General features: G+C 37.6%; 1 protein-coding gene across 2 annotated transcripts in view; it reads left to right on the forward strand.

Moving 5' to 3' along the window:
- Positions 1-21,331, forward strand: part of LOC131072721 (nuclear pore complex protein NUP93A) — a 94,984-nt gene that overhangs the window by 39,691 nt on the left and 33,962 nt on the right. For both annotated transcript variants that reach the window (XM_058008967.2, XM_058008968.2), the window contains 4 exons: positions 6,448-6,537; positions 7,087-7,356; positions 7,777-7,872; positions 8,121-8,255. In XM_058008967.2, the coding sequence (XP_057864950.2) occupies positions 6,448-6,537; positions 7,087-7,356; positions 7,777-7,872; positions 8,121-8,255 (591 nt within the window). The remainder of the gene's footprint in view (positions 1-6,447; positions 6,538-7,086; positions 7,357-7,776; positions 7,873-8,120; positions 8,256-21,331) is intronic.

Below are 21,331 nucleotides of genomic sequence, written 5' to 3' on the forward strand. Positions count from 1 at the left end.
GAAAGGAAGCTGCCAAGGAGGCTCCGTAGGTGTGAACAATAGAGAAACCTGCTAAAAAATGGCAACTAATACTCACTGGGTGGGGTTTTATTGCATGCTCTACACCTTGTTGATCTGTCCACCCCCCATTTGCTGTGATTGGTGAAATTTGACAAATTCATAGTCACTGGAAAGCTTTTATTGTGCTGATTCCAACGAGTACTTGAAGCATAGGTTCGATCTCATTTTAGAACATCTTTTTCTGTTTTAGTGTAGATGTAATAAAAAATAGGCCATTTTATGAGAAATTGATTGTTAAATAACTTTTAAATGGTAGTATTAAATCGAGCATAATATTTTGATATCTCCTACGTAATGGACCTTGATGCATTGTAAAAAGCACAAATTTATGAAGTGCTAAAAATTAGTGGGGGGGTTCACCTAATTTTGAATCAAGGGGCGTGTCTTGAGTCGTACCTCAGCGCACTTTCGTGATTCGTTTCATGAACACTGTAGTCCTTTGACTTGCATTGTGATCTTAACACTTATTGCTACATATGAATCCAAAAATGCTTCACTAAAAGCATCAGTGTGATGTCCCCACTTTGAAATATAGTTTAATAATAAATAATGATAATAAAATTAAAATACAAAAGAATAAACATAAAAATTAAATTAAATTAAATATCGATACACTTATTTAGTACTGATTAATCATCCATTTATTTCTATCAGCGATATATTATTAAATAATGAATAACTTTTTATCTCTATAATAATAAATTATTAAATAAAATATTAATTTGCAATCAATATTAATTACTATTAAATAATTATTAAATAAACACATAGTGGCAGACCAAATCTGACGCATGTTAGATTTGTCTGCCTCTGCAACAACTAACTACTAATACATGTATAAAGGGAGGAGGAGGAGAATATAGCAGATATGCGTTGGTCAGCAAGTAAGACAAAGCCATCCATTGAAGTATCATTGCTGCTATATGAGAATAACAGAGAACTTAAATCAAGGATCGTGTAATAATAGCCAGCAATAAGAGTTCGGCACAAGGATAGAAATCGTACTAAAAGATACGGCATTATCAGTTTGACTAAGGCACTGTTCTTAGTGGTATGTTGGGACATTATATCTAGATTGGCAGTGCTCAAGGAGCCTGAGATAGCCGACTACCAAGGAGATTTCATGAGTCGACTAACTATCATAAGTAGCGATTTATTAAGAATGGGATCGTTCAATCAATAACAGAAAGGAGATTGTATTTATTATAAATAAATTAATAATATTATAATACAGACCATAATGCATTGGTTAAGGAGTGATTTAATACAATGAGGAGAAGCATTGTTTAACATAAGCAAAACCAAGAAGTGCGATTGACCAAGAGGTGTGATTCATTATGAGCGGAGCGATTTAAATTATGAAGAGTTATGGCCAAATAGAAAGACATGACTTTTCGGAAGAAGCCTCTCTGAAAAGAGATTTATAGAAAAGCAATTAGAATTAGAAAGGGGGAAATATCGGATAGAAGGTTGAGTGTGCAAGAAGAAAGGAACTGGTCTTATATTCTTATTTGTATCCAGATTGGAACGACTCCACTAAGCATCACCCCTTGGGCATCAAACTGGTTGTATACTCCAGTAATAAATCAGAGATCATTCCTCACATAATTATCTTCGATCATATCAGAGACAGCAGAGATATGAATATGGAACTTAGAACTTATTTACTTATAATTCCTTAATTGGATCTGCTCTGCTGAGCATTGATCCACTTGGCTTAGAAATTGCCACCACATAAGTTTAAGTTAGAGACACACTATTGATTGCAAGGGAGCAAAAGAATGGTTTATACCACTTGGGAGGATCTTGATGAATTAAAGTAAGAGTACTTAAATAGGCATTCAGATTAATTAGTATTAGAACAAGCTGGCCAAAGTACTTTGTGGGCCCACACAATAATTATTCAGATTGTTATAATAAAAGAATCTTCAGACAGTGTTTGCAGAAAAGGTTTTGAAGATTTCACAATTTTGTTGTGTTTTTAGCTACAGCTTTACTAAATGGAATGGGACCCACCTGTGATACTGGGAGATATTGGTTGTGTTTTTAACTTCAACCCCACTTAAGCTTCTACAAGGAACTTGTAGATTATTGTTTGTGATTTGAGCAATCAGCATTACCAAAGGGTCAACAAATGATTAAGAGGAATCAACAACATGCTGAATAATTTTGTTTGGGTAAATCAGATGAAGTTACCAAGATAAGTTATACTCTCTGAATCATTCTTAAATTTTAAATTCAATATTATAATGAAACGTGTTCAGTTTTAATATAGTTATGTTTATTAATATATTACCACTCTCATTTTAATTTAAAATTGATGTCTCAGGACTAAATTATGGTAAGTCTGAAATGGGGACCATTACAATCAGTGATTCCTTACAACAAGATAATCATACATGTTTTCCAATACTTCTTTTTTATAGTTCTTGCAGAGAGTTTAAAGACCCTTCTTAGAGAGCATCCAAAAATTCAGCAAGACATCACATCTTTTGTTCTACATCACCTATTGCATGACAATTCAGAGGCTCTTCATAAAGGTTCTTTCCATTAGGGCAACACATGGAGCATTTGAGTATCACATTATTCACAAATTTAATGAGATCCATATTCACAAATTTTAGCACACCAGGCTTCAACTCAGCCAATTACATCCTTAATCCTGTCTTAGCCTTTACCCCTCGTTTCCTTTGATATACTTCACTTCTTCTGCTTATCCACTAGACCATCCTACGTGAGAACAATGGAAATTCAATGTCCTTCCCCTTGAGCTATTTGTTAGTACTTATATTATTTCTTGAGTTTTTTAGACTTGAATTTCATTGGTCGAATTGGGAGGTGTATTAGCACCTTAAATATTTTATTGGGTTTTATCTTTTCTTTCATGGAAATGATAACGTTTTGTAGATTTTTGAGGCATGCGACAATTTGGCCTTTCTCTTGGTGGTGTTTCTTAACCAGCAAATTTTCTTTTCTCTTGACATTTCTTAATTTACTAGTTTGGCTCCCCTCTTTTCTCTGCCAATTGCTGAGCTGCTTCCTGTTGTTCATGACACCTTTTCATGTACCTCTAATTTCAAGAAAGTTTTTGTCAGATTCAATTCTTCTAGTCTAGATTCAATTGCTTTGATTCCCAACTAGCAGATTGTATCGAGCAATCCAGGCCTTCTTTCTGTCATCGTAACTGCCACTTGGCTTATTAGTTATTAGTTCTACCTTTGTCTTGCTCATGCACTGCCCCTAGTGACCATTAGAATCTTGTGAAACAGAGTACCCTCTCTTCAACCTGTGCATTTAGAGAAATCTGTCTAGTGTTGAGAATAAACTTTACTTTAAGCATAAATTTAAAACATTAATGAATGCAATGCTTGTCTAGAAGTAAATTTCCAAAACTGATGATTGATAGCGTGAATTTCATAGTTTGAATGAATTTGAAAACATGAGCAAGTCATCTTTTAGGTAGATGGTAGTCCTAAGATCAGTAGTCAATAAATATAAGTTTAAAACGTTAATCAATGCAATGTTAGTCCACAAGTAAATTTCTGAAACTGTTGATTGTTAGTGCGAATTTTGTAGTTTGAATAAACTAATAAATGTGAGCAAGTCATCTTTCAGGTAAATATTAGTCCTAATATTCTGAGATACTGGTTCTTGGGGAAAAAGGCTGGGTCCGGGTCCTGGTTCTTGCCCGGTCGTGGTCCGAGCCTGGTTCTCCTTGGGTTCCACCTGGGTCTTGCCCTGGTGGCCGGGTTCTCTGTGGACCCACAGAGAACCCGGCCACGTGGGCAGGACCCAGGGAGAACCCAGGCAGGTCCACAGAGAACCCGGCCACCTGGGCAGGACCCAGGGAGAACCCAGGCAGACCCGGGAGAACCAAGGCCCGTGGGTTCCCAAAAATGGGGCCCATGGTTCATAAAAGTCAAAAAAACAATTAAAAAACATCTATGTATCATTTATCTGTTATCATTTATGTATCATTGTATGGGAAAGTTACATTGTATGTTTCATATTTGTATGTTTGAACATATATAATTTTGATGTTTGTGTAAATGATGTTCGATTTACATTCAATATGCAAGTTATATTCTACCTAGTATTATCTTGTTTTATATATTACTGAATTAATATATGAATCCGACTATCCTTTTATGTGGCAGGTGAGAGGAGCATTTATAAATTTCAATGTCCATTCTCACACATACCATTTGACATATATAGTGGGCTGGGTACGGTCAAGTGATGCCTTGACCGGCCATGTCTTTTGGACATGGCCGATCAAGACATCACTTGATCGTGCCCCTTCGCTATAACAATAGTGCATGGCGTTTATTAACCAAACGGTGTATGTTCAACACTCGATAACTATCGGTGTATGCCAATCGGTGTATGATTATATTTAACACTTCGAAAGCTTGCCTTATCACCCGATATCAATCGGTGTGTGTTTAATATACTACCCGATAACAATCGGTGCAAACATAAACTAACATTGATACTAATCGATGTTGGGTCTACCCGATAATCATTAAATCGGATTTGCAATGGTTAACCCGATTTGATAATCGGTGAATACAAATAGTGTAATAGATTATCAAATCGGGATTCTATGATAATGAACAGTTAATCATCATATACAAACAAAGAATGTTTATCAATTGAGTGCTTGAGGTTATTCATTTTAATAATCAATATGATAAATGATTGAATGAGACTTCATTTATCTCTCATTCAATCATTTATCTTACCGAAGCTATTATGCATTAACAGTTTGAACATATATATATATATATATATATATATATATATATAAATAATATGACATATATATAATTAAAATATATATATATATACGGACGTACTCGTACTCGTACCCGTACCCAAGATTTTTTTTTTTTGCTGAATATGTGAATCCGTACCCGAATATGTATCCGTATCCGTACCTGAATCGGTAACTTAGCTAATATTAATAATTAAAAATCACATTCATAATCAAATAATTCTCTAGATCAAACGTTAATTTAAATATTACTTTAATCAACACATACTATTTCAAATGGCTTTCGGAGCTACTTGTAAGCAAACTTGGAAATATTTACTTGGATAATTTTTATCTCGTGTAAATCATGTGTACAATATCAAGAATGTAACATATTTATTCATGATTATCATAATTATAACTAGTGAGTTGGATTAACAATTCACAATTTTTCATCATAGGGTCTGTCTAATGACTAGTCTTTACCAAAATAGGAAATCATGGGTTATGACTTTGGTAATTCATGGGGACAACACACTTTAAAGCAATTAATCAACCAATCAGGACATCCTCTTTTTAAGCACAAAGACCTTTTCTTAAGTGCATACATCCCTCCTAAGGGGGCTTCCTCCATGTGCAGATGCACCCCTTAGTAGATTGATTTCTTTTCCAAATTTTGGACTTTGCATCATGCCACCGTCAGAGTTTCATGAAAATGAATACAATATCAGACATGGATACAGATATGGCTAATTTTCAAGATCCCCTGCTGTGGGTGCAATTAGAGATGACATTGTAAATATATTCATATATTCAATTATTTACATCGAAGGATATAGATTTTTTTTTCATTATGTATTTATATATATTTTGATTTTTCTATTTTAGTTAATACTATTTAGTATTTGTCGTTAGTTATGTAATATGTGTGTGTATGGAGGCATTGTTTTTTTTGCACATTTTGAATTTTTTGTCATGAACCCTAAACTGAATATGGTATTAGACATTGTGGTGTTGTTTCCATATGCATAAATGGCCCAAATATAGGCTCATATGTGGGTACATCTTGATAATGTATCCTTGTGGTATCCAGGACTATGACACCCATCTTTGGTATCTGATCATGTGTCTAGATAGGACAAGGGAAGTGTCCTGTAACTTTAGACAACGTTAATCTGAACATTTGGACTGTAAGACGTCTTCATCCTTAACATCTACATGTCTTTGCATGGTGTCCACTTAAGAAGTAACAACCTCAACATATACTTCCAAGATAGATGTTTTCAGTCCCTTCACATTGACGTCCCAGACATTATTACGCTATGCATTTGATTCCCAACAGGAGGCCTTGAGAGACATCACAAAAACTCTCATGTCTGAAGTATTGGCATCCTTCAAATGGACTCTCAATATGTACCTGCATGTTCACATCATATCTGTTGTAGTAAGCTTTTGAGTCTTATTGGTTTCTCTAGTTTTTGGTCCCTTCTGTATTTATCTCTTTGCATTTACTAAAACTTGGACTATAACTGATCGATAGCTGTATCTTTACCTATGTCTTTGCTGTAGAATGCTAGGCCTACATTTTTTTTCTGTATAGTGATGTGTCTAACTTGTTTTAATTTTGTCAGGTTCATGAAATGGCAATGCTCTCTGCTATACAAGCAGCCCAACGGGACAATTTGCGGAGTTTTGATGACTATATGTTGCAAGTTCTTGAGGTATACTTGGTCTTCCTTAAGATTTGTTATTCCAATATGTTGTATTTTTATTTGAAATATGTGTTTGATCATCCATTGGTTTACTGCGACACACTCTCTTTCTCTCCCACATCAACTACTACTTTTGGGCTAAAACATTGAATATGGGCTCTGAAGTTTCTGCTTTCAAATTCTAGCATGTAGCTGTTTCAACTTGAAAGCATTTTGTAGGTGAGATGAACTTTATTGAAATGCAAGAGCATTTTTATTAGCCTTGACATCTGTAATGCAAATATTGTGCAAATGAGTTTTAGGTTGAATCGGTAAATCAGTGACATTTTGAGTGATTTGATTTTACGGAATTGGAATTTTCTCTGATTGGTATACTACTTATTAATGGATGGTATCATCTTGTTCAGCTATGTAGGCTATGCTGTGATTATAGCAGTGACTGGGATCTGTTTTTGTAATTCGTATTCTTACTTGGAAAACTAGCATTTGCTTTTATACTATTTATATTAAGTCAATTTTATCACCATAAAGTATATTTCTTAACTTATTTATCTGTAGGATGATTGGGAAAAAGAAAAGCGGGATTTTTTGCTCAATATGAGTCGTCTTCCAACCATTTCTAAAGCAAATGGTGGTATCTCTTCTTCTGGTATAAGTCAAAGTGTCAGAAGTTTATCAGGCACAGCAACTCCACATCTCTCACAGGGTGCACAAAGTATGGAGATAGTGCCTGCAACTGAGAAACCTTTTCTAGAAAAGAAGGCTTCAGCTTATGCAGATGTTGTGAGGAATCTTAATGCTGAAAGAGAACGTGGACTTCCTTTTAAGGTGATTTTAGATTTAGATGTGCTATGATATTGTATGAGTCAAAATTTTCACTCATGTAGATTTAATGCTTTAGGGTTGAGCGTGTGTACTTAATGATTTTGCATATCTAAATTTCCTTGACCCAGTTGGAAGTTAATGTAGATTACCCTGGATTTGCATCACAATTTCATTGTTCCCTTCCATTGCATTTATATTTTATTATTTTCAATTTTAACGGAGAACTATCTCCTACTTTGTGGATTGTAAGTCCAACTTATAAATCTTGACCCCCATTATATACAAGTAAATAATTTCAATGATGGCTGAAGCTTAGATTCATGAATTAGAATGATGTTCAGATATATATGTTTAGTGAATATGGTCTTCTTGCTAAGAATTTTCTTTTGATGTTTTTTTTCCTTACCTTAACTTTACACTTAGGTGGCAACAGCTTTTAAAACAACTTATGAGGAACTAGCCAGCGAGACATCTGGCTCAAAATCTGTTAGCATGCAGAAGATCTGGAACTTGCTTCAGGTAACCTCTTTGATAAGACTTTTATCTAAAAAGTTTGTTTCATAGCATAGCTGTTTGTGTCATCATAGCTCAATATCTGTAACTAAATATTTCCTTTTATCTTTGTTTTTCAGATCTTTTTTGATTTTGTATCAATATGATTCGTAAATTAGGTTTTTATAATTGTTCGACATAAGGTTTGGTTTTCTCTTTATGTATCAGTGTTTTCAATATAATTTTTGATTTTACCTTTTAACATTATCTTGTAGGCATTGCTTGGGGAAGATAAAGAAGCACCAAAGAATTTGTCAAGAAAAATGGTTATGGTTATTGGGGCAAGGCGCCATTTAGAAGCTGGTTATGAGAAATATATATTGGACACCATCCATAGTCATGCTGCTCAGGTCACTTAATTTACCTGTAGATAACTATCTTTTATTATTGCTTTTTCTTAAAAGTTATCACTTAAGAAGTGGGTTATTTTGACATATTTGAATTTTAATGTTGTTTTAATCCCTGTTTTAATGTCTTTTGTTTTGGGTTGCACTTTAAGGGTCAAGTATAGCTTGTTTTTATTTTTCTGAAATTCACTTTCTTTGTTATGCACAAGAAAAGTGCATTATCAAGCAAGAATGGCATTCTGGCTTACAGTCTGTGTCCAAAGGATATCTATTCCATCAAAATTCAGCAGAACCTGCCAGACCTGTCCGGTCTTAGCCTGCTTCAACAGAGCCACTCTAGGATGGCATTCTTTCCTCATTTTTTGCTCCAGGAATCTCAGCTGTTATATTGAAATTGTGGTTTGTTGTTTACTTAATTTTTGTTTGGTTCTTTATCTCCTTTTCTATTCCCTAATATTTTTATTCAGTTGAAACTTAATCAAATTTGTTTTGATGGAATACACAAAGTCATTCTTTTTTCATCTCCTATGACCTGTTTTATGCCCATATTCATACTAGATACAATCTGTCACTTATGTTTTGTTCTGCATCCTTTGGCATTTCCTCCTTCGCCGACCGCATGGGAATCAATCCCGGGACAGCCCAACCACAGGGCTTCGCAACTGTCATTGCGCTGCGGGGACATCCCCTCTGGAACATGTTGAAATTAAGCATAGTGCTATTTTTTTATTTCATTGTCAAAAGTCATTTTTCATAAGTCAAATATTATCATATTGATGCATTGAGGTTACTTAACTATTTAGTGCCATGGATATAGCTCTTACAAGTGTGTGGTGACATACCTACTTCATCAACTACATATTTTATTTTATTGCTTACTCCTGGGATGTTTTGTACTTAGTGCAATGCAATTTTTCTTTTTGGAACCTTTTGTGGTTTTCTTTAAGCTGTCTAGTTGTGCATAATTTGTTTGTTGAAATGATGGAAGCAAAATATTTTCTATCAAATGTCATGGGTGATATCTATTCTGCTGTGAGTCAAGTAGATAAGACTGTCCATCAGTTATCTGTACATTGATCTTCTGTGAGGTAGGATTGGATTCCATTCTAAGAATGAGTTGAAGCATATTTATAGTCCACCACGCTGATCATCCTCATTATATATAAGACATATTTAGCCTTTTAGGCTGTAACAGGAAAATTTAATTCTCTAGTTGCAAAGTCTGGATACCAAGGAAATATTTCATCAATCGCCTCCTATTGAATTTTTCTTAAGCTTTTGCTTCATGCTAAGCAAAATGTTAATGCTATAAATTTATAGCTCATAATGCTTATATTGTCAACATATAAGAGACATATGAGGACATTGTCATTTCTAAAGAGACTTGCTTAGAGTCTTCCTTTAGTTTTATGTTTTTTTTTTTCCTATGAGTCAATGTTTAATGAATTTTATGATGGACTTGTTGATGTGTTTTTTACGCACATGCGAACACAGAATAAAATACCAAGGTATCTTATCCTCTCTTGAACAAAATATCTCAAATGCTATGCTTCGCGACCAAATGAGACAACTCCAAGGTGACGAAATGTCAGGTCTGGATGTGTGGATAAGTTCAGTGGTTTGATGTGATAATGCTGGAATCACAAGGGGACTTACATTGTACATGAATGTTCAATCTTATCATGGATATGGAATAGGTGTGCTGATAACTTAGGATTTTGCAATGAAGCTCTGGACTTAATTCTAACAAGAATTTTAAAAAAGGGGGCAAAAAGGGAATAGGGTTAGGAATTCTATTCTAAGCCTAGAATGCAAGAAGTGAGGAACAAATTCAGTGGAATCAAACTAGGCAAGGTCTCACCATCAAGTCGAATAGATTTTGACACAAGTTTAGTGCAATCATCTAAGGTGTATTTCCTAGATTTTCAAATTACTACCATCAGACATTGATACCATCCAAGTTGATGCATAACAATGGGCGTATAATAATCAAAGTTAAGCGTGCATAAATTTCCAATTGACCACACAAGGCACACTTACAATCAGCAAGAGGCTAGTGGTATGGATAAATGGATTCCACACAAATACATTCAACAATTTCTTTCATTCAATCTAACAAACTTAAAAGCAAATTCTAATCTAACTTGGAGGAATTGAGAACCTTGAATGCAAGACAACACTTAAACAAAAATCACCATCAATTCGAACAATGATTTGTATTCAAATCTGTAACATCTACCAACAATTCTCAAAAATCTCTTGCTTACATATGAGAGGCACTGGGGTATATATAGAGCCTCAAAAGAAATGAATGGCTCAGATTGATTCGAGATCAACCACCAAGATTACAAGATAAAACCCTAATTAGGATTTGTTACAACCACCATTACATTGGCCAATGAGAAACGAGGGTAAGTAAGATAAATGATATTTGGTGTAGCGCCATTTGTCACTTATTCCCTCCTTGAATGAATGTTGACTTGGTACCCTTTGATTGAACGGATGGTGACTAGGATGCCACCTCAACCTGCCTTGTAGACTTAATCAATTCGCCTTGTACATTCCTCTTCTTCATAATGTTTGGAATTCCTTATGATACTTTGTATTCCATCCTTCTGTTAAGGAATTCCATGAACTGTTCCCTCCTTATTTGGAAATTTTTTCCGATCTTGGAATCTTGAAATATTTCCTTCCTTGGTGCTCTTTGATATTGAAATTCCTTGATGTAGTTCCGGATTTCTTGATGTGAAATTCCTTTGTGCTCATGTCTTGAACTTGCTTTCCTTAATTTGTTCACCATCAAGGTGAAGTTTTCTCTTCATGTTTGATCTAGTCCTCATCTTCACCTTTTGGAATCTCTGTCCCGAAATCCTCATCCAATCTTTGAAGTATTGATCTTCCTCATCCGCATTGCGTGCATCCTCCTTCACCTTAAGCCTTGATCATCATGCTTCCCTTCCTCATAGCAATCCTACAGAACAAACAGACATTGAATCAAACACAAGTATGATAAAATTTATTCCAACCCTGGTGGGAAATCCATCCGCATACGAACGGATTAGTTCTCAAAACATCCGCATTATCCTTGTTCATTTCTTCACTTGGTGGAAATTTGAGACCTATCTGGACAACTTTGTTATTGATTCGTCCCTTCCTTTGTAATTCCGTCCTCAAGTGGAAGTCCGACCCTCATCCAAACTCATTGTCCTTGAAAATTTTGTGTTGATTTGATCACCATTCGATCGAGTGGACATCCAGACAACATTAGGACTTTGTTCCTGACATTTGTCCTAACTTGTGATAGGTAGTCCTAGAAAATTGTAGCACCAATTCTGGAAAATCTGAAGGTATAAATTGAAATCTGGAAGATTCTCCTCAAGAAAACTTGATTTTCAGAATAAGTAAGTCTAAAGACACCCCTGTAAACTCAAAAAGTCAAGTATTTGGAGCCCCAAAAGTATACCCAGGTCTGGAAATATCACTTGGAGGTCTGAAAACACTCAGAAAGTGAGTGATTTTTGATATCAAAGTTGTAATAAAAGCCTGATTTTTTGAGGACTGAGTCTGAATACGTCCTCCAATGTTTGAAAATACTCAAAATGGTGTATTGAAGTGTGATTTTCTGATGCTTAAGTCTAAATACACCCTCTGAAATTCTGAAAATGGCTCCAAAAAATTCTGAAGACACTCTGAAAATGATGAATATCAATGGTAGGAAGTGGTCACAGCCATTTCACATGCTTGCTTTTGAATTATTTTGCCCCTCAAAACTTAGAAATGGTCATATCTGGGCACAACCATGTGGCTGGAAATGAAGTTTCAGTCTGAAGATAACCTGATATACTTAGAAAAATATCAAAATTAGTGCCCGGAAGTATACTACAATGCTTGGAAAAGGGTGTGGAAAAGTCTGATTTTTAGTTCTTAAAGTCTGAAGACACCCTTTCAAGGTCCAACAATGGCTGCCCAACGTTTGAAGACAACCTGCAACTTCAATAAATCAGTCATTTAAACCTGTCGCAGTCATAGGAAACACTTGTATTTGATGGATTTTACCTTCCCAAAGTGAAGATTGCTAAATCTGGGTACAAACAAAGGCCTGGTAATGAATATCTAAGTCTAAAGACAAATCTGAAAGTGAGGTTTCAGACTTAGATCAGCAATGGAAGCTCCACCAAATGCCCAAAAAACTCATAAGGACGATGCACAAGTGAAATTTCCCAAGTGTAGAGGTGGCTGGAAATGAAAATTTTTCTGAGGACAACCTCCAAACAGTGGTGTTCTAGACTTGCAACAGCGATAATAATGTCTGAAAATGCTCTAAAATGTCCTTAAAATTACCTCCATACAGTTCTCCAATAAAATCGGCTAAGGTGGAAATGAGCTGGGAATGAAATTGAAGTCTGAAAATGAGTTCCCAGCCGACAATGGAGGTCAAGCAGCACCCAGCAAGGGTGAAATTATGCAGATCCAGTCAACACGCAGCAATGGCACCTCCCTATCACAAGTACTTAACTCCAAAAAAGTGGAAAAATCTTCACTTTAGCCAAAATCACCCAATCCCAATAGTGGCGCAAAACTTAGAAAGCTTCAAATTGCCAACAATGGTGGGTTGACCAGCTACTTAAATCGCTGTAGTTTCTCCTCCAAACGGGGCGCCAAGGCTGAACTAGACAAATCTGCAACTTCAACACTTCAAATGGTGTCCAATGGACACTTAGATTAAAAACCTCCCAGCTAGAATCAATAAATCACTATGCTACCTCGAGTTTCCGGGATGGGTAGACAAGGGGACAAGGAAACGGGTTTCCGGGACAGATTTTTTTTCCTAGAGTAGGGGATGACAGGTGACGGCAGTGGGGACAACTATATAAAAAATAAGGAAAATTTTAAATATATAGGGAAATTTTAAATATTCGTATAAAAACATGGATAAAGTATGCTTATATACATTATAAAACCTTAACATATAACGTTTGTGTTAAATAATTTAAATTGAGAGTTTGCATGATGGTGGAAATCAAACAAATAATCAAAATTCAATCATTAATTTTATGGGACAGCCAGAGTACGGGTTTTCGAAAGTTTCCGAGTTTTCGGGACAGGTCAAATTATGCTGGAAACACTAATAAATCACCTTCAATCTGCCACTTAGTAATCACCATCAGCAAATATATTATTATTTTGAATGTTGGCTGGGCATACTTATACATGTTTTTGCCTTGAAACTTCACCCATAGTTGAACTACTCGCGACTCGGCTCGACTCGCCAATAATAGAATATTAAAATAATGTTAATTTTAGTATTAATGCTCAATAGTGTATATTCTATTTTGGTTAGATCGTCTTCGATCTTCTCAACAGTTTCTTATTAGAAACTTGCTATTCTTGTAAATATCCTTGTATTATTTATGAGCGTCTTGCTCATTTTGATAATCAATCAATTCTTTGAAATCCATTGCGTATCTCGCATTGTTTTATGGTATCAGAGCTATAGGAGAAATTTTTTCGAAAATTTTTTAATCCTAATTTCCAATTAGTGGAAATTTTCGAAATTATTTCTGGAAAAAAATCCATCAAAGTTTTTTTTGTTGCCTAGCTTCTGGGGTTGTATTGTCGCGTTTTTCCGCGACCTGTGTTCGCGCGACCTGCAGGGTCGTCACGTTTTTTCGCGACCTGTGTTCGCGCGACCTGCAGGGTCTTCGTCTTTGGCGGTCCGTTTGCAACCTCCGCGTTGCGACCTCCGTCTGTCATCTCCGGTGTTGACCTGCAAACACGTCGTTCTGTCTGCAAGCTCCGGTGTGTCTGCAACCTCCACGTCGCGACCTCCGTTTGTCATCTCTGGTGTTGACCTGCAAACGCGTCGCCGGACCTGCACCTTCGGCGACGCCATTTATTTTCGGTGAAATCCATGGCTCCCATGACCTTCTGCAACTTTCGATTAAGGTGTTAACCTTTCAGTTTTTATCGAAAATCAATTTTTCTTGCAGATTCTTGGTGGGTTTTTCGAACCCTAATCTGGGTAGTTGTCCGTTTTTTCTGGGTGCCTCGATTTTCGTGCCCGTGGATCTAGATTCTGACAGCAGATTCCTTTTGGGTTTTTCGCACAAATTTGTGGGTTGTCTTTGGATTTTTCTGGGTCAGCCGGAATTTTTTTTGGGAAACGTGCAAATGGCTTCTCTCACCAATCTGATGTTAGAAGGCAGTCAACGCTTTAATGGTCACAATTACAACATCTAGAAACAACGTATGTTGACCATTTTTGAATATAGGCGTCTTGACCAGCTTGTTTTAGGAAAAGAGCTCAGTCCTGGTACACCTGGTGCAGATCAAGATAAGTTTGATGAACGCAATCGGGAGGCAGTTATGCTTCTCAAACTCTCAGTGACTGATGATCAGTTACTGCAGATTCCTTCCGGGAAGACAGCTTCCGACATCTGGAAGCATCTGAAGGAATTGCATGAGACATCCGACAAGAGCCGAGCATTCTTTCTAAAGAATCAGCTGTTCTCCATTATGATGGACAAACGTATGTCCTTACTGGAACACCTCACGAGGATTAAGGACATTCGAGATCAGCTCGAAGCTGTTGGTCGGACTATGGAGGAAGAAGACATGTTAGTAATCACTCTGAAAAGTCTTCCGAAATCGTATGAACACTTCATTGAGACCCTTAATATTACTTCCACTAATGTTGATCTGAAGTTTTCAGAATTGTGCACCAAACTTCTACAGCAGGATCGCTGGAAACAGTAGTTTGGTAGTGGTACTACATCAGCCTCCTCGGAAAATGCCTTCACAGCCCAATCCTTTCACAAGGATAAAGGCAAATTTCAGTCCTCTCAGTCTTCTCAGCAGAAAGGCTCTTCTCGGACACAGGATGGAGCTAAGAAGAAGAATGTGTAGTGCAATTATTGTCACAAGTACGGCCATATGAAGAAAGATTGCCGTCAGAGGCTCGCTTCTGAACAAAAGAAGCAGGGAGGGTCACACCAGAAGGCGCATGTTGTTGAACATTCCGAGCAGAAGGAGTCTGCCTTTTATGCCTTTATGGCTAGGAGGTCTTCAGATCATGCCAGGTCTTCTGCTTGGTACATTGACTCTGGTGCATCACGTCACTTTTCTCATCGGCGTGACTGGTTTACAGACTTCTCACCTTTCAGTGATTCCGTTGTATTTGGCGGAGGTGAGGAGTATACAGTTGTTGGCAAAGGCACTGTTTAGATAAAGTCTGGTGGCAGGACTCTCATTTTTCTGAATGTGTACTATGTTCCTGGAATGGAACTTAATCTGCTCTCTGTCAGCCAGATTATGAGGAATTCTCCTCAACTAGATGTGGTGTTCAGTGCTCACAAGTGTTCCATCATTGATCGGGAGACTCGTCTTACTGTTGCTGTTGGTCTAGAGGATCATGGCCTATATAGGCTTCTTGACACTGGTGATTCTCCTGAAGTGGCTCTAGCAGCTCGAGTTTCTCCTCTCAGCACTTTGTGGCATTAGAGATATGGACATCTCAACATTCAGTATCTCTCTCAGCTATCTCGGGAGGGACTTGTTTCAGGGTTACCTGATATTCAAACTCAACATCTTGGAGTATGTGGCGCCTATCAAGCTGGCAAACAGCATCGAACTTCATTCACATATGGAAAGTCTTGGCGCGCATCTAAGGTACTTCAATTACTCCATGCTGATATTTGTGGTCCTATGAATACATCTTTTGTTACTGGTTGCAAATATTTTTTGCTTATTGTAGATGATTTTAGTAGAAAGATGTGGGTGTACTTTCTTAAACATAAATCAGATGTATTTAGTATCTTTCAGAAGTTTAAGTCCTTTGTTGAAAAAGAGTCTGGACATAGTATCATTACTCTTAGGACAGATAACGGGGGGGGAATTTTGTTCTTCTGCATTCTCCAACTTCTGTGATACCCATGGCATCAAACGCCAGTTGACTACACCCTACACTCCTCAGCAAAACAGTGTTGTCGAGCGTCGCAATCGTACGGTTGTTGAGATGGCTCGCTCTATGTTACAACACCGGAGTGTTCCGAATAAGTATTGGGCTGAAGCAGTGTTTACTGCTGTCTACCTTCTTAACCATTCTCCTACTCAGGCTATTAAGGGGAAGACTCCAGAAGAGGTTTGGTCTGGTCGGAAGCCTCAGATCAGCCACCTGAAGGTTTTTGGCTCTGTTGCCTATGTTTGGATTCCAGATGCTAAGCGCTCCAAGTTGGATTCCAAAAGTCAGAAACTCATGATGACAGGATACAGTGATCACCATAAGGCCTACAAACTGATAGATATAGACACTGAACGTCTTATCTTTAGTCGTGATGTTGTATTTGATGAAGACAGAGGATTCTTTTAGTCCCCTTCTTCTGAGCAGAGTTCTGAGGATCGGCCTCACAGTGTTCTTATTCCATTAGGTTCGCCTGATGGGAGGGATGATGCAGAATCTATTTTCGATGATGCACTACCTGAGTTCCCTCCGGAGAATAATCCTCCTCTTGCTGCTCCTGTTCCTGATCCTGAGCCTCTTCCAGCTCCTCCAGATGTTAGCACTTCTACTCTCCGGCCTAAATGGTGGGCCAAGACCATTGGTGATCTCAGGGATACTGAGCTCATTGAGGGTAGAACCTCCCGTAATAAGAGCAAACAGCAGCATACAGTCAATTTTGCTCTCATGGCTAACATACACAGTGTTTTTGAGCCTCAGACATACTCAGAGGCTAAAGGTATACCTGAGTGGGAACAGGCTATTGAAGCTGAGTTCCAGAGTCTTCAGAAGAATCACACTTGGACCCTTTCTGATCTTCCTTCAGGGAAGAAGCCCATTAGCTGCAAATGGGTGTACAAAGTAAAATACAAAGCTGATGGAACCCTAGACAAGTATAAGGCTCGTCTTGTTGCTCGTGGGTTCTCACAGAAAGAAGGCATTGACTATGAGGAGACTTTTGCTCCTACAGCCAAAATGAGTACCATACGGCTCGTTCTTGCCTTGGCAGCCCAGTTCAGTTGGAAAGTCCATCAGATGGACGTCAAGAGTGCCTTTTTGAATGGTGACTTACTGGAAGAAGTCTACATGACGCAACCCCCAGGATTCAAGGTTGCTGGTCAAGAACAGAAGGTCTGTAGATTAGTCAAAGCACTCTATGGTCTGAAACAAGCTCCTCGGGCTTGGTACATGAAAATTGATAAGTACCTGACAGATCATAACTTTCAGTGGAGTCCATCTGATGCAAACTTGTATATCAAGCATTCTAGTAATGATATTCTGTTTGTGGTTGTCTATGTGGATGACTTAATCATTACTGGCAGTTCAGCACATTTGATCACTGGGATCAAACAGGATTTGTGCCGCACCTTTGATATGACAGATTTGGGACTTCTACATTATTGCTTAGGAGTTGAAGTCTGGCAGACTGAGAACAGTATCTTTCTCTCTCAGTCCAAGTATGCCAGAAGTCTTGTGGACAGATTCAGAATGCAGGATTGCAAACCTGCCTCTACTCCTATGGAACCCGGGCTCAAACTTTCAGCTCAGTCATCCTCACCAGTTGTGGATGAATCTCTGTTCAGGCAACTAGTGGGCAGCCTCATCTATCTTACTGCCACTAGACCTGACATCAGTTTTGCAGTGAGCTACATTGCACGCTTCATGACAGCTCCCAAGGCTGATCATTGGATAGCAGCGAAGCGTGTGCTGCGTTATGTGAGTGGCACTCCTGATTATGGACTTCTGTACACTTGGAGTTCTGATCCTATACTCAGTGGTTACACAGATTCTGACTGGGCAGGTTCAGTTGATGACCGTAAGTCTACAGCAGGGTATGTGTTTAGTTTGGGATCTGGTGCTATCACATGGACTAGTAAGAAGCAGCAGGCAGTGGCTCTCTCCTCGACAGAAGCAGAATATCGGGGAGCAGTTAAGGCATCTTGTGAGGCAGTTTGGCTTCGACGAATGCTTGCGGATATGCATGTCTCCCAGGCAGGTCCTACTCCCTTGTTCTGTGATAATCAGGGAGTGCTCAAACTCGCCAAGAATCCAGTCTTCCATGAAAGAACCAAGCATGTGGAAACTCATTGTCACTATATTCGACAGCTGGTTGAAGACGGATCCATCCAGTTGCTGTATGTTCCTACCTCGGAGCAGCCAGCAGACATCTTCACCAAGCCCCTTGGTCCTGATAAATTTGTAAAATTCAGGGGGTCTATAGGTGTAGTTAACAGATTGAGCATTAAGGGAGGGTAATAGAATATTAAAATAATGTTAATTTTAGTATTAATGCTCAATAGTGTATATTCTATTTTGGTTAGATCGTCTTCGATCTTCTCAGCAGTTTCTTATTAGAAACTTGCTATTCTTGTAAATATCCTTGTATTATTTATGAGCGTCTTGCTCATTCTGATAATCAATCAATTCTTTGAAATCCATTGCGTGTCTCGCATTGTTTTAGCCAAGCCCCTGGGAAAAAAACTCGGGGAAAACTTGGGAAAAACTCAGAAAAACTCGGCGAAAAACTCAGCAACTTAAAAACACGATTAAACTTAGTAAAAAATGCATTTTTTTTGCAAAATTTAATGAGAAGATGCATCCAATGAGTCAATAAATGATAACACAAAAGAAACAAGCTGATTCTAGATATATTTAAATGCAAAGTGTCTACAAAATCGCATCCTCATGAGGAATGCTGATGGCTGGAAGCAAAATAGTAAGTAGTTTTTTTAAAACCAAAAGTAAATACATCATTACAAATTACAATTACAACTTCCTCTTCCCAGCTCTAGCTAAAACTATTTACTATTCCTCCTCTTCCCAGTGGAGATCTTCCCAGTTCTGAGGGTGAGAAAAAGAGGGGTAGAGAGATAGGTCTAGATCTTGGTGGAGATCTACAAGTCTCAAGCCAAGAAATTACAGAAGCAATAGAGAAAAGTATCGTCACATAATGAGCTCGAAGAGAACCCTAACATATCATATAATGACTCCCAAAAGAATGATCTAATCTTAGCCATAGATTCATTGCAAGCTCAATCCAATGCTCAAAATAAAACCCTAAAATATAAGCCATTAGGTTCCTTTGTTTTCAGTGCCCTTCTTTTGCCTCTTTTTGCAGATGTTTAATAACAATCACTTAAAGTACATGTCTTAAGTCATTATACTGAAAAGGGGAAATAATAAATATTTAGGCTAAGAGTCACCTAAGTTGCATAAAAAGACATGTCCACAAATCAAGCTCACTTAAATTGCATATAAAGACGTGCCCACAACTTAAGATTAGAATAGAGAGCAAGCCAAAGACTCTTAACACTTATCCAATGGTGCTCTAAGTCCTCTTCCTCCTTGGTAATCCAAGGAAAGGACAGCCAATGCACAATTAAACCTCATGGCTTGAGTTGGGGACATTACAGAGGTGGTGTTGTAACTTTTTATTTCATTTCATTAGGTTGTTTTATTTTTTCCTACACCTAGGTTAAGCCTGCTTAGGCTTGTCTTGAAATGAGTCATGGGGTTGTGTTGTCGGTATCTCCTTTTGGAGCTACTTCTTTCTATTTACGGATATTTAGGAGTTATGCTTTCTATTGCTTGTATTTGTGATGTCCTTCCTTTCATATATTCTATATATACTTAAATGCATTGTTTGGAATAATGTGGACATTTCAGTTAATGCATCTAGCTTCTTGCATTGTTGGTATTTGCATTTTGGCTCTTGATTAGTGAAATGATCTAGTTTCCTATTTGGTTTTTGGGTCATTTTTAGAATACTGATCTTTTGGCTATTCCTAGTAAATATATTACATTAGGTCTTGGTTATTTTTTCTTTTTGCAAGATATATCATCTCTGGCCTTAAATGTAACGTCCCCTTCTCATTAGTCTGTAGATATTCACGAGATTTGCCTATCACTTGACCCTCGTAGGCCAAGAGGATTGATTAGGGGGTTGATTTGCAGTGATTTACGACTTCACATTTTATGTCTACTTGATTTTATGGCGAAATAAGGAGATTACACGTATTGTGAGACGTGTGCACTTTAATTATAATATAATAATATTTTAAAAGTGCAATTAAATTAATGTGTGATAAAATAATAAAGTGTAACAACAGGATAAGAAGAGAATCTTCTAGAAGGAACCACATGATTGGATATGAAAAGAATAAATAGAGGAGGTTGGTTCATTGTTCATCATCAGTTGTTGTGAATATCTCTTTTTGTGTAGACTTGTGGAGCCGAGGGTTTCTGCAGACAATCATTTGGGAACGTAAACTCCTGATGGTTAGCATAACTGAGGAGGTGAGAGATCTTCCGAGGGGTTGCTGTTGGGAGAGGGAGACAAATCAGTCTTCCTAAGTGTGCTTATTGAGTTTTCTATATTTCCATGGTGGATGGGTTCATGATATTGTCAGATTTTCAGATTGAAGAACCATTGTGTATCGGTTTTGATTGGAGTAGTAAGGCGATCCTATTGGAGAACATTTGAGGAGAGCTTGTGAGTTTGCTGTTGTAAATTCCAGGTCTGAAGCAAGTTCGTGTTCTTCTCTCCTATCCCACGATTTGGATCAGAATTCACCAATAAGTCATCAAATCTTCCTTCGAAGGCCATCGATATTCTTGAAGGAGTTAGGCGATTCTATTTGAGATAATTTGCAGGTGTTTTTGTGGAAAGATTAGTGCCATATCAGTCTGAAATAAAAATCGTAGCAGTCAGCCTATACCTTCGATTTTGCTCATATCTCACTTATTTGGCATCAAATCTCATCAATAAAAATAGTGCTACATTGGTGAAGGGAAGGTGATCATTCTGGGAAGAAGATTGGAGAACTTGCAGCTGTCATTCACTAATGTATCAGACCTCCATTAGCAGCAGCAGGGGCGACTTGATAAGGAGGACGAATTGACTCATTGGAAGCTCCCTAGTCCGTGATATTGCTTGCTTCTTCAAGGCGCTATATTCCAGGTTCATTTGGCATTGTTAATTTATTGTAATCTGAGTTTGTATGCATGAGTCCATAGCTGTCACTTGTCTTCAGAAAACCTGAAAGTGTTCATTATTGAAGGTCAATGTGTTTGAGCATAATGC

This window comes from Cryptomeria japonica, chromosome 5 (assembly GCF_030272615.1).
Source record: "Cryptomeria japonica chromosome 5, Sugi_1.0, whole genome shotgun sequence".
Lineage (NCBI taxonomy): Eukaryota > Viridiplantae > Streptophyta > Pinopsida > Cupressales > Cupressaceae > Cryptomeria > Cryptomeria japonica.